The sequence below is a fragment of the Archocentrus centrarchus genome, unplaced genomic scaffold (assembly GCF_007364275.1).
Source record: "Archocentrus centrarchus isolate MPI-CPG fArcCen1 unplaced genomic scaffold, fArcCen1 scaffold_27_ctg1, whole genome shotgun sequence".
Lineage (NCBI taxonomy): Eukaryota > Metazoa > Chordata > Actinopteri > Cichliformes > Cichlidae > Archocentrus > Archocentrus centrarchus.
This window is the reverse complement of record NW_022060257.1, coordinates 1,322,527-1,335,366: the sequence shown is the minus strand read 5'-3', so window position 1 is coordinate 1,335,366 and position 12,840 is coordinate 1,322,527. Positions and strand designations below refer to the sequence as shown.

General features: G+C 41.7%; 1 protein-coding gene across 1 annotated transcript in view; it reads right to left on the bottom strand.

The window, feature by feature from the left end:
* olfml2a (olfactomedin-like 2A) overlaps positions 1 to 2,727 on the bottom strand; it is a 31,742-nt gene extending 29,015 nt beyond the window's left edge. The window contains exon 1 of the mRNA XM_030723798.1: positions 2,451 to 2,727. Within this exon, the coding sequence (XP_030579658.1) occupies positions 2,451 to 2,519 (69 nt within the window). The 5' untranslated portion in view covers positions 2,520 to 2,727. The remainder of the gene's footprint in view (positions 1 to 2,450) is intronic.
* Between the last annotated feature and the right edge of the window lie 10,113 nt (positions 2,728 to 12,840).

Genomic DNA, 12,840 nt, shown 5'->3' with positions numbered 1-12,840 from the left:
TCATGCTCAGCCTCAGTGTGAAAGACATATGAGTCCTTCATTTCCAACAGCTTACAGCTTTGTTTTGACTACAAACAGAGGCTTGACTGTGTGCAGACTGATAATGTTGACTCTTCATCAAGCTCCATGTGACACCCCCAATTAAATGAAGTCTTGTTGGCATAACAGAGCATGTCAGAAATGACATTTCAAGCACCTTCGACGGCTTTAAGGCATCTTGCAGCACCTTTAAGTCTGTAAATATTTTTATCAGGCCCCGTCTGTCATGGCTGTCTCCCTGAGGCTACTCAGCACCCCAGTCTGTTCTTTCCTTCTTCCTACCCTCCAGTTGACCTTGTCCTGATTGTCCTCAGGTTTGTTTACAACCAAAATAAAAAGCAGGTGCATGCGCTGGTTCCCACGCCACCCTCTGGTGCACTCTCTGCCCTACTTCGAGCAGGCTTTGTATTTTATTTAAGCTAGTGCCACCAGTCTGACTACAGGGACTAGGAGTGTCCTGTGGCCACAGGACTAGAGCCATGACATTGATTCGGCATGATGAATGTGACATGACTTGATACTGATGTAGAGCTAAAAAAATAATAAGCAGGAGCCTTTAGGCTTTAGCAGCTAGCTATGTGCTCTGCCTCACCTTCTTAAGTTGAGTCACTTGACTGGACCTCTCAATTTTATTTCTGCTGTTGGTGCTTTTTGGAGCATTTAACACAATTATCTGGGAAATAATATGGCTTTGCTGTGTGGTTACTGGTATCTGAGTATGTCTGAGGGACTCAGAGTCTGAGAATTCACCTTTTTAATCAAGCTTTCTAGCATTAACTCATAACTTAGCACACCATTTACATTTCTGGCTACAAAGAGCCAAGATGGCAAAAACTTGAATTTGGGTGGAGGTGGGGGAGGTAGTCCACAAACCAGTGTGATGTCCCAACATCACAGTGACCACATCCATCTTTAATATCCAGTCTACAGAGTTTAGTTACACTAGTTAACCGTAAATCACTAGAGTACAGTCACAGTGTTCAGTTTTTACATTTATATCATGATTTCACTTATTATATACATAATTTAGCTACTTTATTCTTTTACTTAAATAACAGATAATCGTAACTGGACAAGACATTTTAAAGCCTCAGCACTACCATTTTGGCTGCCACCATGTTGGATTATCGGCGCCAGAAATTATGATGTTTGGATGAGAGAGACAAAATGCTATTATTTCATTCACCAAAACTGAAGCACAGACTTTTAGATGTTCTGTACTAAGTTCAGCATTTTTACATGGGAGTCTGTTGGGACTGACTTGCTTTTGGAGCTCAAATCCATTAGAGCAACTACAGATTTGCTCTCTTCCCTATTGGCTCAGTCTTTTTTAGCCCCAGCAGTTACTGATTGGTAAATCATCCCGTTTTGACCAGGTTTGTAAGTGTTATTACTGGACTCATCCTGTTACTTGTTACTCATCTAGTTCCAGGCATTTCTCCAGCTTTTGAAAATCAACAGTAAACAGAATCAGGGTTAAGGCTAAAAGTGCTAGACAGGTTTTAGGACAGGGAGCTGTGCTGGCCAGTCAAGATGTTCCACACCCAACTGGGAAAAACATTTTTATGTGGCTTGCTTTGGGTGTTGAAATTTTGCAAAATAACACAAAGTTGAAAGCACTGATGGGACACATTATCATTCATCTTCACTGGAACTTCAGGGACCTCCTATCATCATGGCCACTGCCGATGTTACCCCCTCAACTACTGCTATGCATGTACCACTTGTACTAATAATGGGCTTTACTCTTCACTGACCTACAGTGGTGCTAAAGGGGCCACCGTGATAGAATCAGGAACAGACAATTATTGACAGTCTCTCTCTAACACACACACAAAGACAATTGTGCCTCTGGTCTACAGCCATACTGAACATATGTTTTATCTTCTGGCAGTGTGTGTGTGTGTGTGTGTGTGTGTGTGTGTGTGTGTGTGTGTGTGTGTGTGTGTGTGTGTGTGTGTGTGTGTGTGTGTAGCTGGATTAGGCTGAGGGAGAGTGAGGGCTTACTGTAGTCCAGCAGCTGTACAAACACGGCAGCCAGATATTACCGTTACCCCACTGAGTGCCATCTCTCCCACACTTTGCTGCCACAAGCCTGCGCACAGTGGAGGTGTCATTACATGCACCTACAGTTACTCCTGTCGCACAAAAGCCCTCATTGGGAGGATTACCTTGAATCACAAAAAATGACACAGAACCCGAACCATCTGCCGGCCTTAGACAGGAAATTTAAAGCTCCGGCTCGAGGGAGGTGTTAGAATATTGGTACAGTCACTCATTTGTCTGAAGGACAGGCTCCGTGAAACGGAACATGGTAAGACGTGAGCATGAACACTGAATGAGTCTTGTTGTAATTGGACTAAAAATGCACAAAAATCCCACAAAGTAACGCGTTTTGTGTCTTTTCTTACCTTGCTCTGTGAGGACGCGTTCTTACACAAAACCAGCAGACAAGCCAGCAGGTTCGTGTATCTCCACATTTTCTCTCCTGCGTCTGTTTGTGCGAATAAAATTCAGAAATCCAAAGCCAAAGTTGCCGCGATCATTCCAGAGCGGTGCACCTACTTGAACTCCATGTCCACTTTGCATAGGACAGAATCCTACAGTATGAGTGAGTCTGTACGTGTTATGGATGGCTGGATGTTGGTGTCCGTGCGGTGCCGCGCGCCCTGTGTGCAGCGCGCGCTCCGTGTTCAGCCAGGCGCATAGTGCGCATCATCCGTTATCCGCTATCTTCCGCGGATGGGAGGGGTTTACACGCAAATAACCAGTGTGTGTGTGTGTGTGTGTGTGTGTGTGTGCGCGTGCGTATGGACGACCTGCTTTGACTTAACCCTCTACCACACATTATTCAACATCCTTTATCGGTTCACTCTGAGCAGGTTTATTGCGAAAACAACTTTTTTATACTTCAGACACCCCAGTCCGGGCTGAGGGCAACGTTGTGCAACAACGGTACAAAACAACAGAGAAAATTATTGATTTGTAGATCATAAGACAACTGTTAGAGAGCGAAAAAAACACCAGAACAGCTTCCAATAATGTCAACAATTTATAAAACAAAGAACTTCATCTGTGCTGTAAAGCAGAGGTGCACATTACACTTCAGACACACCACTTTGGTGTTTCTGTGCACGAAGGAACTCTGCATCTTCCTTTGTTGTCACATATTGATGGCCAGTGTGATATATCACCGCACATCCCCGTCTCCTCATACTTTTTAGACCACCACTGGTTCGCCCTCTCCTCTTGCTTTTCTTTTTGGATTTACACAGTTAAGCCCGAATCATACGAACGCATGTGGTCGTTTTTTGTAATCATATCTTCAGTAGTGCAGTCCCGTCTGTAGAGCAGCCAGCGTGTCACCACTACCATCACATGAAAGACGAGGCGGTGGTACCACTTTTGTTGGGTTAGGAGGGTTAGGATTAGGTTACCTTACCTTACCTAGGTACTCTAACCCTGTAAGTCTCCCTCAAGCATCATTAAAGTTCACATGTGCGGCGCATGGAGCTCAAAAGCTTTCTGTTGTCCTAGGGCATCATGTGTTGTAGATGGTTAAAAATAATAATACTTTTAAGACAAAAAATAAAACAACCCAAAGATTATTATTGATGGCTAGTAAAAAAAAAAAAATACGTCAATAAAACCACGTTATAAATGAATATTATTTCGATGTTTAGTTTTGTATCTATTTACTTTCATTCAGTGCATAGAACTATTCTTCAACATTAAACGGTGCCGCTATTTGTGAGTTTAATGGAGGTGAACAAAGTAACACAGGACGATTGCAACACAAGCTTGAACGGCCTTTGGCGCCACCGGCTGGAAAATCATTAGGATGCATCTCTCATCCAGCACATTTTTGAATATTTCTGTGACTGGTAGGGTGGCAGATCCCGACAATCTACAGTGTTGTGCAAAAGTCTTGAGCCAACCCTCAAGACGCTGCCACTTGAGGGGGGGAACGGGGTATTGTGTTTTGCATGTTTGTCTGTTTGTTTGTTAACACCAGTCTGAGTCATACCAATTTTGCACGAAAGATGACCAGTGACCCCCAGATCACCTGATTCTTTTTTTTTTTTTTTTGCCATATTTGGTTCAAGGTGAAAAACAAACAAAACAAAAACAAACAAACAAACAAACAAACAAAAAAGCCAACAGAACATTTAAAAAAAAATCCCTCTGTTTAACATAGGGTAGCATTATGATCCAGATATGCGAATATATGACACAACTTTTGACTCTCTATCAATCCGACCACTCAGTTCCCCTATAATTACATATTTTCTTATTATAAGAGATAAAGCCTTTGAAAAATGAAAATAGCCATAAAATGAAAGCTATTTTAGTTTAAACCTTTTAAACCTTGAATAAAGGTGGGCATGGACAATAGGACCCGTGTGTTATCTCGGTGATTCACTTTGGACAGTGACATGTTTGTGAAACGGTTAAGTTAAAACGGGGCCGGGTTTGTTTTGTTTATATCTTGATTTTTGTTTATATCTTGATTCCAAGGAGCCAGACTTTCTTTCACTCAGTTGCACAGTTTTTTTTGTTTGTTTTTTTTTTTTTTTGTAGTTGTAGTTGTGAAGCAATTTAACAATGACCTATGAATAATTCAAGCATGAAAATGACATTTCGCTCAAGGGATGAACTAGTGCTGTATCTACACACACACACACACACACACACACACACACACACACACACACACACACACACACACACACACACACACACACACACACACACTAACAGAAAACTATGCAAACCATGAAAACATGAAGCAAAATTCAAAGTTTGTTCTCAGATGAAATCCAGCCTGGGGCTCCTGGAGCCCGGGGTAGTTAACCTACCTGTGTGGAGGAGCAGTGGCAAAGAGCAGTTAGTGGAGACATCTGCAGGACATGAAGAGAAAAGCATGCTTCTTTCCAAAAGTCACAATAATAGCTGTAGACAGATCCATTTATATGCACTACAGACTGCTATTATGGATCCTTATCTTGTGTTTCCCTAGAAAACATCTTATTCTGAAACATCCCCCTTTGAGGGCCAGCTATTTGAGGGGAAGGAAAATTAACTACTTATGCACACATCTTTGTTTTGTGTCTAATTTCGCACGCGACCAGAACAACAACTGGACCTTGGTTGGGCTCAGCGTTGCCAACCAACCGAGAGAGGAAGTCTTCCCTGCTTACAGATGTGGCCACACGAACATATGAGAGGCCTGACAGGAGCCTCTAGCAACCATGTGAATTCCTCTGCCTCAGCAATGGGGAACAACTATGTAACCATTTTACACACTCACTCTAGATATAGCACTGATCAAGTGGCACCATCAGCAGTACTGTGTTTTCTGGCCATCTGGCTGAGTATACATTGTGATTGTGCATGGAAGGGAAGATAAGGCTAATCATAGAGAAATAACCCCAACCAACCTCTCTCTCTCTGTTCCTCACACACACACACACACACACACACACACACACACACACACACACACACACACACACACACACACACACACACACACACACACACACACACACACACAATGATAAATGAGGGGTAGTGTGTCTAGTAGTACATGAGTGCTCCCATGCGGTGAAATACAAGCATGGCTGCACTTTTTAAACGGGCAGTCCACCCAAAAAGACAGATTTGATCCAGGTTCTCAGATATCTCCCTCCACCCCAGAGTTATTAGTTTTCTATTTTTGTTAGTTAAACTTTTCATTTAATTGTTATTGTTTAATTATTTAAGCTTCATTTCCTTTTTCAAATTTGGTTACTAGTCTTAGTTTTTATTGTATAAAAATACTTTTATTTTATTTATCTTTTTTTTACTCTTTCTTAAAATATGGGGAATTTTCCACACATTTAAAATAAGGATTACAGTACAATACACTTATCCAATAACACTTCCCCATGCTTGTGTTGACAAACCAAAGAAATCAGTTTCAGTTTTTTCTAAGATCTAGTTTTGATTACAGTAGAAGTCATTCTGAAAGTGCTGTAACTAAGTTTAAGGATCTAATTCCTTCATTATTATGCTCTTCAGGGCCATGTGCCAAGACAGCGCAGAGTAGCTACCTAAACTCTGCTCCCAGTGAGGTAGATTATCTCATCAATATTTTTACATCCTCACTGTGTACAACTTTGGATACTGTGGCTCCTCTGAAAAGGAAAGCTTCAAATCAGAAGTGTCTGACTCTGTGGTATAACTCACAAATGCGTGGCTGAAAACAGAAAACCTGTAAGCTGGAGAGGGAACGGCGTCTCACTAATTTAGAAGATGCTCATTTAGACTGGAAAAACAGCTTGTTGCTCTATAACAGGGGTATTCAAATAAAATTTAAAGAGGTCCAGTCAGACAAAATTTCATGAGGCCAAGGTCCGGAAGTCCAACTATTTAATGTGATTTTATATATATATATATATGTGTGTGTGTATATATATATATATGTGTGTGTATATATATATATATATATATATATATATATATATATATATATATATAGTCAAGTTTATTTATAAAGTCAAGTCAAGTTTATTTATAAAGCACATTTAAAACAACGACGTTGACCAAAGTGCTTTATATATATATATACATATACACACACACACACATATATATATATATATATACACACACATATATACACACATATATATATATATATATAAAACTCGACAAAAGATACCGTTTATAAAACTGCATTCAACAACCAACTGTTCAAAAAATAGCAGCATTACGTGTTTAAGCATGCTACTTCTTTTTTCCTCTGCTTGTCCAGTTTTCTCAAATGTTTTAAAGACAGTATACCCCATAGTGAAAATGAGTACAAAATCAGCCAATGTCCAAAAAAAGAACTTTGAAAGGCAATCAGAGAACCTGGAGGACTCTTGCTCAAGACCACTTTCAAAATTGCAAGCTTGAGTCCTCTACCAGAGGACGGGGAGCTTGAGCGGTGTGTTGAAACAGAGACACATCTAAAACATGCAGGACAGGGGCTCTCGAGACCTGTAGTTGAAGAGCCCTGCCCTATACTCTTCTCTCAGCCCTTGGTATTTCTCAAGCTTCTCTTATTCCTTCCTACTTCCTGATCTTGCTATCACTTGGTATCACTATCACTACAGCCTTCTTCTCTCTGCTTCTCCATCACTATGTCAGGTTGGTTAAATATCACCAGTTTGATTGTGTCTGTATCTCAAAGTCCCACAGGATCTTTGTTCAGTCATTCTCAACCACCCTTGGGGGCATATCCCATTTTGACCTCGGGACTTCCAGTCACTTATTCTGTCAGTGGTACATGCCATGCAGGGGCCTGTCCTTCCATGATGGTTCCTGTTCTTGCTCTTCTTCTTTCTCCGGTTTCTGCTGACTGATGTATTCATAAAGCACATGATCAGTTGTGGCCATCTTTCTGATGTACTCATGGATCTTTGTTGTTTCATCCTGAATAGTGGTTCTTGATCTCTTTCCTTCAGCTTAGTGTACAGTCTTAGGGTGCTGGATTTGGGGTGAAACCCTCTATGCATGGTAAAGTACTTTCTTGCACTTTCCGGAACTTGTTCTTCCCATTCAATCTGACTCCTCAGGACTTGCCTCACTCTCCGCAGACATTTGGCAGTTGCAACTTTCCTTGTGACCTCTTCATAGTTCCCATTTGCCTGTGGGATTTCAAGGTACTATCCTCAGTGTCTACAATGTTCCCATCAGTTCTGACTACTTCCCTTTTTTTAGGTGGCAGTAATAAAAGCATTACTTGCAAAGCCATCACTTGACCCAGCTGTCGAAGCTAATTATAGGTCAATCTCCAACCTTCTTTTTCACTCAAAAATTCTTTAAAGAGTAGTTGTAAAACAGCTTACTGATCATCTGCAGAGGAACAGTTTATTTGAAGCATTTCAGTCAGGTTTCAGAATTCATCACAGAACAGAAACAGCATTAGTGAAGGTTACAAATGATCTTCTCATGCCCTCTGACAATGGACTCATCTCTGTTCGTGTTCTGTTAGACCTCAGTGCAGCTCTCAATACTGTTGCCCATCACATTTTATTAGAGATTAGAGAATGCAGTAGGTTTTAAAGGTACTGCATATCATATTGAATCATATTTATCTAATAGACTCCAATTTGTTCATGTAAATGGGGAGTCTTCTTCACACACCAAGGTTAATTATGGAGGTCCACAGGGTTCTGTGCCAGGGCCAATTTTATTTACACTATATGTTTAGCAGTTAGGCAGTATTATTAGAAAGCACTGCATACATTTTTATTGTTATGCAGATGATATGTAGGAGAGCTGGACAGAGCCATACAACATCCTTAACCCAACAGCTGGACCATTGTGTGTGCCTTTGTGCAAGAAGGAACAGGGTGAGCACGAATACGAATACCTTTATTAGTCCCACAATGGGGAAATTAGTTAACAGAACACCATCCAAGAAATACAAACACAGAGACAAACACAAACAGGGGAGACAGGTGTCTGAGGTCATGCAGCTGTTTTACCAGCACTACCTTTAGCAAGAAACACATAAAGAGATACACTGGGATAGGTAGGTTAAAAAAAATCATCCCGTACTGTGTTCATTATGAACACCTTACGAGGTTCCAAAAAAACACCTCAGCAAAGCAGTAGCACATTTAAAGCCTGGAGAGCACTAGGGTGGGGAGGGGAGGGGCTGCCTGTGGAGACGAGCAGGATACTGTGATGGCCACACAGCTTCCAGACCAGCAGTTCATGATAATGTTCATGATAAGATGGTAAAGTCAGCCTTGGTTGCCAGGATACCAGTTCATACAGGTCACAACATTTGGCGGGGGTGGAGAGCATCTGTTTACAAACATCTCCAGGAGATAATTTAGATAGACAGCCATCCAAGGCCGTCTGGGAGCCAAATTCCAAATACTGCAATTGTTTTGGTTCAGGCCATCATAACTATTTGCTGACAGACCTTACAGTTTTCTGGTTACCTCTCAGAAATCCAATCATCCGAATTTGGTTCTACTCCACCACGCAGAACAGAGACTCCAACACTCGTCCAGATGTAATCCATTTCGATTCACCTCTACTGAGTCTGATTGAGTTCGTACTGTTTCTGCATCCCTCATAGGCAGCCTTACTATGGCCCGAACAGCTGCCCAGAAACCAGATATCCCCAGGTCCAATTTGGGAAAAATCCAGGTATCAATATATATGCCACATCCACACAGTACAGCCAGGAACGTTATCTTCCATCCCCATGGGAATCCATAACATAACCAGCCGGGTATGTAGCCGGGCCAGAGGAAAGAGGGTTCCCCATCTCCCAATATCCTCGTGATGAGAATTTGATCATCAATAGTGTTGAGAGACCTGCTGACCAGATCGATAATTTAAATTCTAGTTCGGGAATGTGTAAAGGGATGCTCTAAGCAGCGAAGCAGCAAAAGCGGGGGTAGATAGGGAAGGTTGGGGAGAAGAGAAAAATGCATCCGTCTCCACCGAGAGCAGGAAAAAAAAAAAACTGCTACGAAATGACCTCCAGCAGGCCACTGGGAGATGTCGAGATCCAAAAGTGGCCAATGGAATGCCAATCTCGGAGTTGTAGTATTTGCTGCTGGTGCAGGAGCGATCTGCCCTCATTGCCAGATAGTAGGATAAGTGCGTGTGTTTTGGGGGTCAGCCTCGGTCGATGCTACCTCTTAACAGTTTATTTGTACACAGAATACAAGGTTATATGAGTGTTTCTGTCATTCTGCATTCATGCATGAGAGTACACTTGAAAATCTTCCTTTCACATTGCACTTAAATGTCAGTCAGAACCACGAAAAGTTTATTTTCTTTCAATTTAATTCAATTCAATTTTATTTATATAGCATCAAATCACAACAAGCAGTCACCTCAAGATGCTTTATATTGTAAGGTAGAGACTCTACAATAATTACAGAGAAAACCCATCAGTCAAAACAACCCCCCCTATGAGCAATCACTCTTTCTAGTCCCTGTCAGTACTCTAGATGCAGCATTTTGGATCAGATGAAGTCTTTTCAGGGAGGTTTTAGGACAGCCTGTTAATAATGAATTGCAATACTCCAGCCTAGAAGCAATAAATGCATGAATTAGCTATTCAGCATCACTCTGAGAAAAGATGTTTCTAATTTTAGAAATATTGCACAAATTCAAAAAAGCAGTTCTACATACAGTACCAGTCAAAGGTTTGGACACACTCACCCATTCATATGAATTAGTGCCAGCTGCAGACACATTGGCATGTGCATGTTTGAAACGACGTGTTGTATTCAGCCCAGATTAAAAATCCCTCAACAATGGTGATACAATTATACAAATAACATTTACTTTGGATTTAATAACATATTCTAAGAAACAACATATATTAAATAACTATATATATTAAATGAAAATTATGCATCAATCCATCCTCTTTCACTTATCCTATTGAGGGTTGTGGGGGGACTACAGCCTATCCCAGCTGCTTTAGGGTGAGAGACCCTTGACAATTTGTTGCAGGGCTAACACAGAGAGCCAGACAACCATTCACACTCACACCTATGACAGTTTTTTTTTTTAGAATCACAAATTAACCTAACCCCACTAACTGCATGTCTTTGGACTGTGGAAAGAAGTCGGAGTACTTGGAGAAAACCCACACTGACACAGAGAGAACATGTAAACTACAGGCCAAAGGGTTGGAATAACAGCCTCACTTTATTCATTTTTCATTATTTCTGCCATTAGTGGATAAAAATGAGATTTAGAGAAAATCTGATTTAAAGTTTCTAATCTGATCTGAGATCAGCTTCACTGATAGGTGGCGGCTTTCAGCAGACAGCCACAGCAGAGACGTTTCACTGAGTCACTGTTAAAGGTCAGAGGTCAGTCACAGTTTCATGTTCTCAGAAATGTCTCAGCTTTATAGGTTTTAAACATTTCAGTGCAGTTTGGAAGGATGAAACATTTTAATTAAAGAATGCAGATGCTGTCGGGAAAATGAATCTAATATGAACGGATCTGGACTGGATGAACAGGGAAATGACTGGAGCCTGAATTGGATCTGGACCTTATCAGGTCTGAATCCCTGATCCTGATCTGTTTGGATCCTCCTGCTGTGCAGGTAGACTCGGACACGGTTTGCCAATTCGTTATAGAGCCTGTGATCACAGATTTAGGTGATTTTCAGTGGAAAATGTGTGGAGATTCATACTCTGAATTTCAGACAACAGAACTTTCAAAATGTTGATTTCAGCCACTTTAAATCCATTTAGTTCAGGTTTCAAGTCTTCAAATCATTTCAGCTTCATCTTCACTCAAACATTCCCATCATCTCCAGGATCCACTGTGTGGTGGTTTCAGCTGAAACACCATTACAGTGGTTTCTTTGTGTGACAACAGTGATTTTGATCAGCATACCAACACATCTGTCATTGTGAGGACACATTCACTGATTGACCTTGAAATCTAAAGCTCTGTCTGGGGAAAAGAAAAAAAAAAAAACTTCTGCTGCAGCAAAAAGTGCAACTTTCTGTTTGCATGTGAAGCTGAACAGGAGTTCAAAGCAGTTAGTCAGGGAGAGTTTTTTAATTATAGGTTGTGCACAAAGTGCCCCTGGTATCCCAGGCTGCGTTCGTGCCCCTGGTATCCCAGGCTGCGTTCGTGCCCCTGCTATCCCAGGCTGCGTTCGTGCCCCTGCTATCCCAGGCTGCGTTCGTGCCCCTGGTATCCCAGGCTGCGTTCGTGCCCCTGGTATCCCAGGCTGCGTTCGTGCCCCTGGTATCCCAGGCTGTCTTCATGCTCACCTACTCACTACCAGTCATCTAACCCCGCTGTGGGAGATGTGGAGATGAGTGGCACAAAGTGAGCACAGAAGCCCCATCCTTCTATTTGTGAGGTACAATTAAAAAAGTTGGCTTAATCTGAGGAGAAAGACAGCTCAGTGGTTTCAGACAGCAGATAAACTGGAGTACCACACCAGCATCCAGTCTGATTAGGGATTATTTTTAACTGCAATCATACAAAGCTACTCTAAGAAAAACTGCTTGGAAATAGTTCAATAGATCCATTTTAACTCTGAAAAACAGAGGGTAACATTTTTTAATGGTGCAGTGGTTTTACTGAGCCGCCAAAACTGAGACCCCATTGGTCTATCTGTGCACTAAAATAACTGTTACTCCATGCTGTTGCCTCTGTGAACATGTATGTACCAGTATGTGCACATTTACTGTTGAAGATGAAAATTTTTAGCACTTCAGGTGACACATGAATTATCTATTTCCCCAGTGTTATACAAAATGATTTAGTACTTGACCAAACAGGCCTTTGCTAAGGCTGAAGCTGCTCTCTCCAGGTTAGGGGTTCCTGTCCATTTTCCCAGTTTCCCACACAGTCTCTGACGACATCCCAACCTTCAGTACACAGGCCTTTAAGTGTGCATGGCTGATGTAGGATCTGAGTAGTTGCCTCCACTGTTCCCGTTGTGTGGCTCCTCATGGTCACTGTTTTTGTCCCAATCTTTCATGGTGGCTCCCATCATGAAGTCATCGCTTAGGACACGCAGGCTTCTCTTCTGCAACCCACACACACACACACACACACACACATTTAGAGTTGCAACCAGCAGCACAGGCTCATAACAAAGACACTGGCAGAGGCACTGTCATGACACAATCTAACTTTGTATAAGCCATGGAAACTAATGGGGGGATAATTTTTCTTTTTTTTTTTTTTTCTCTTCAGCTCTCAGCGGAGACGGTCGCACTTTTCTTCTCTCCCCAGCCCTTCCTTTTCCCCCTG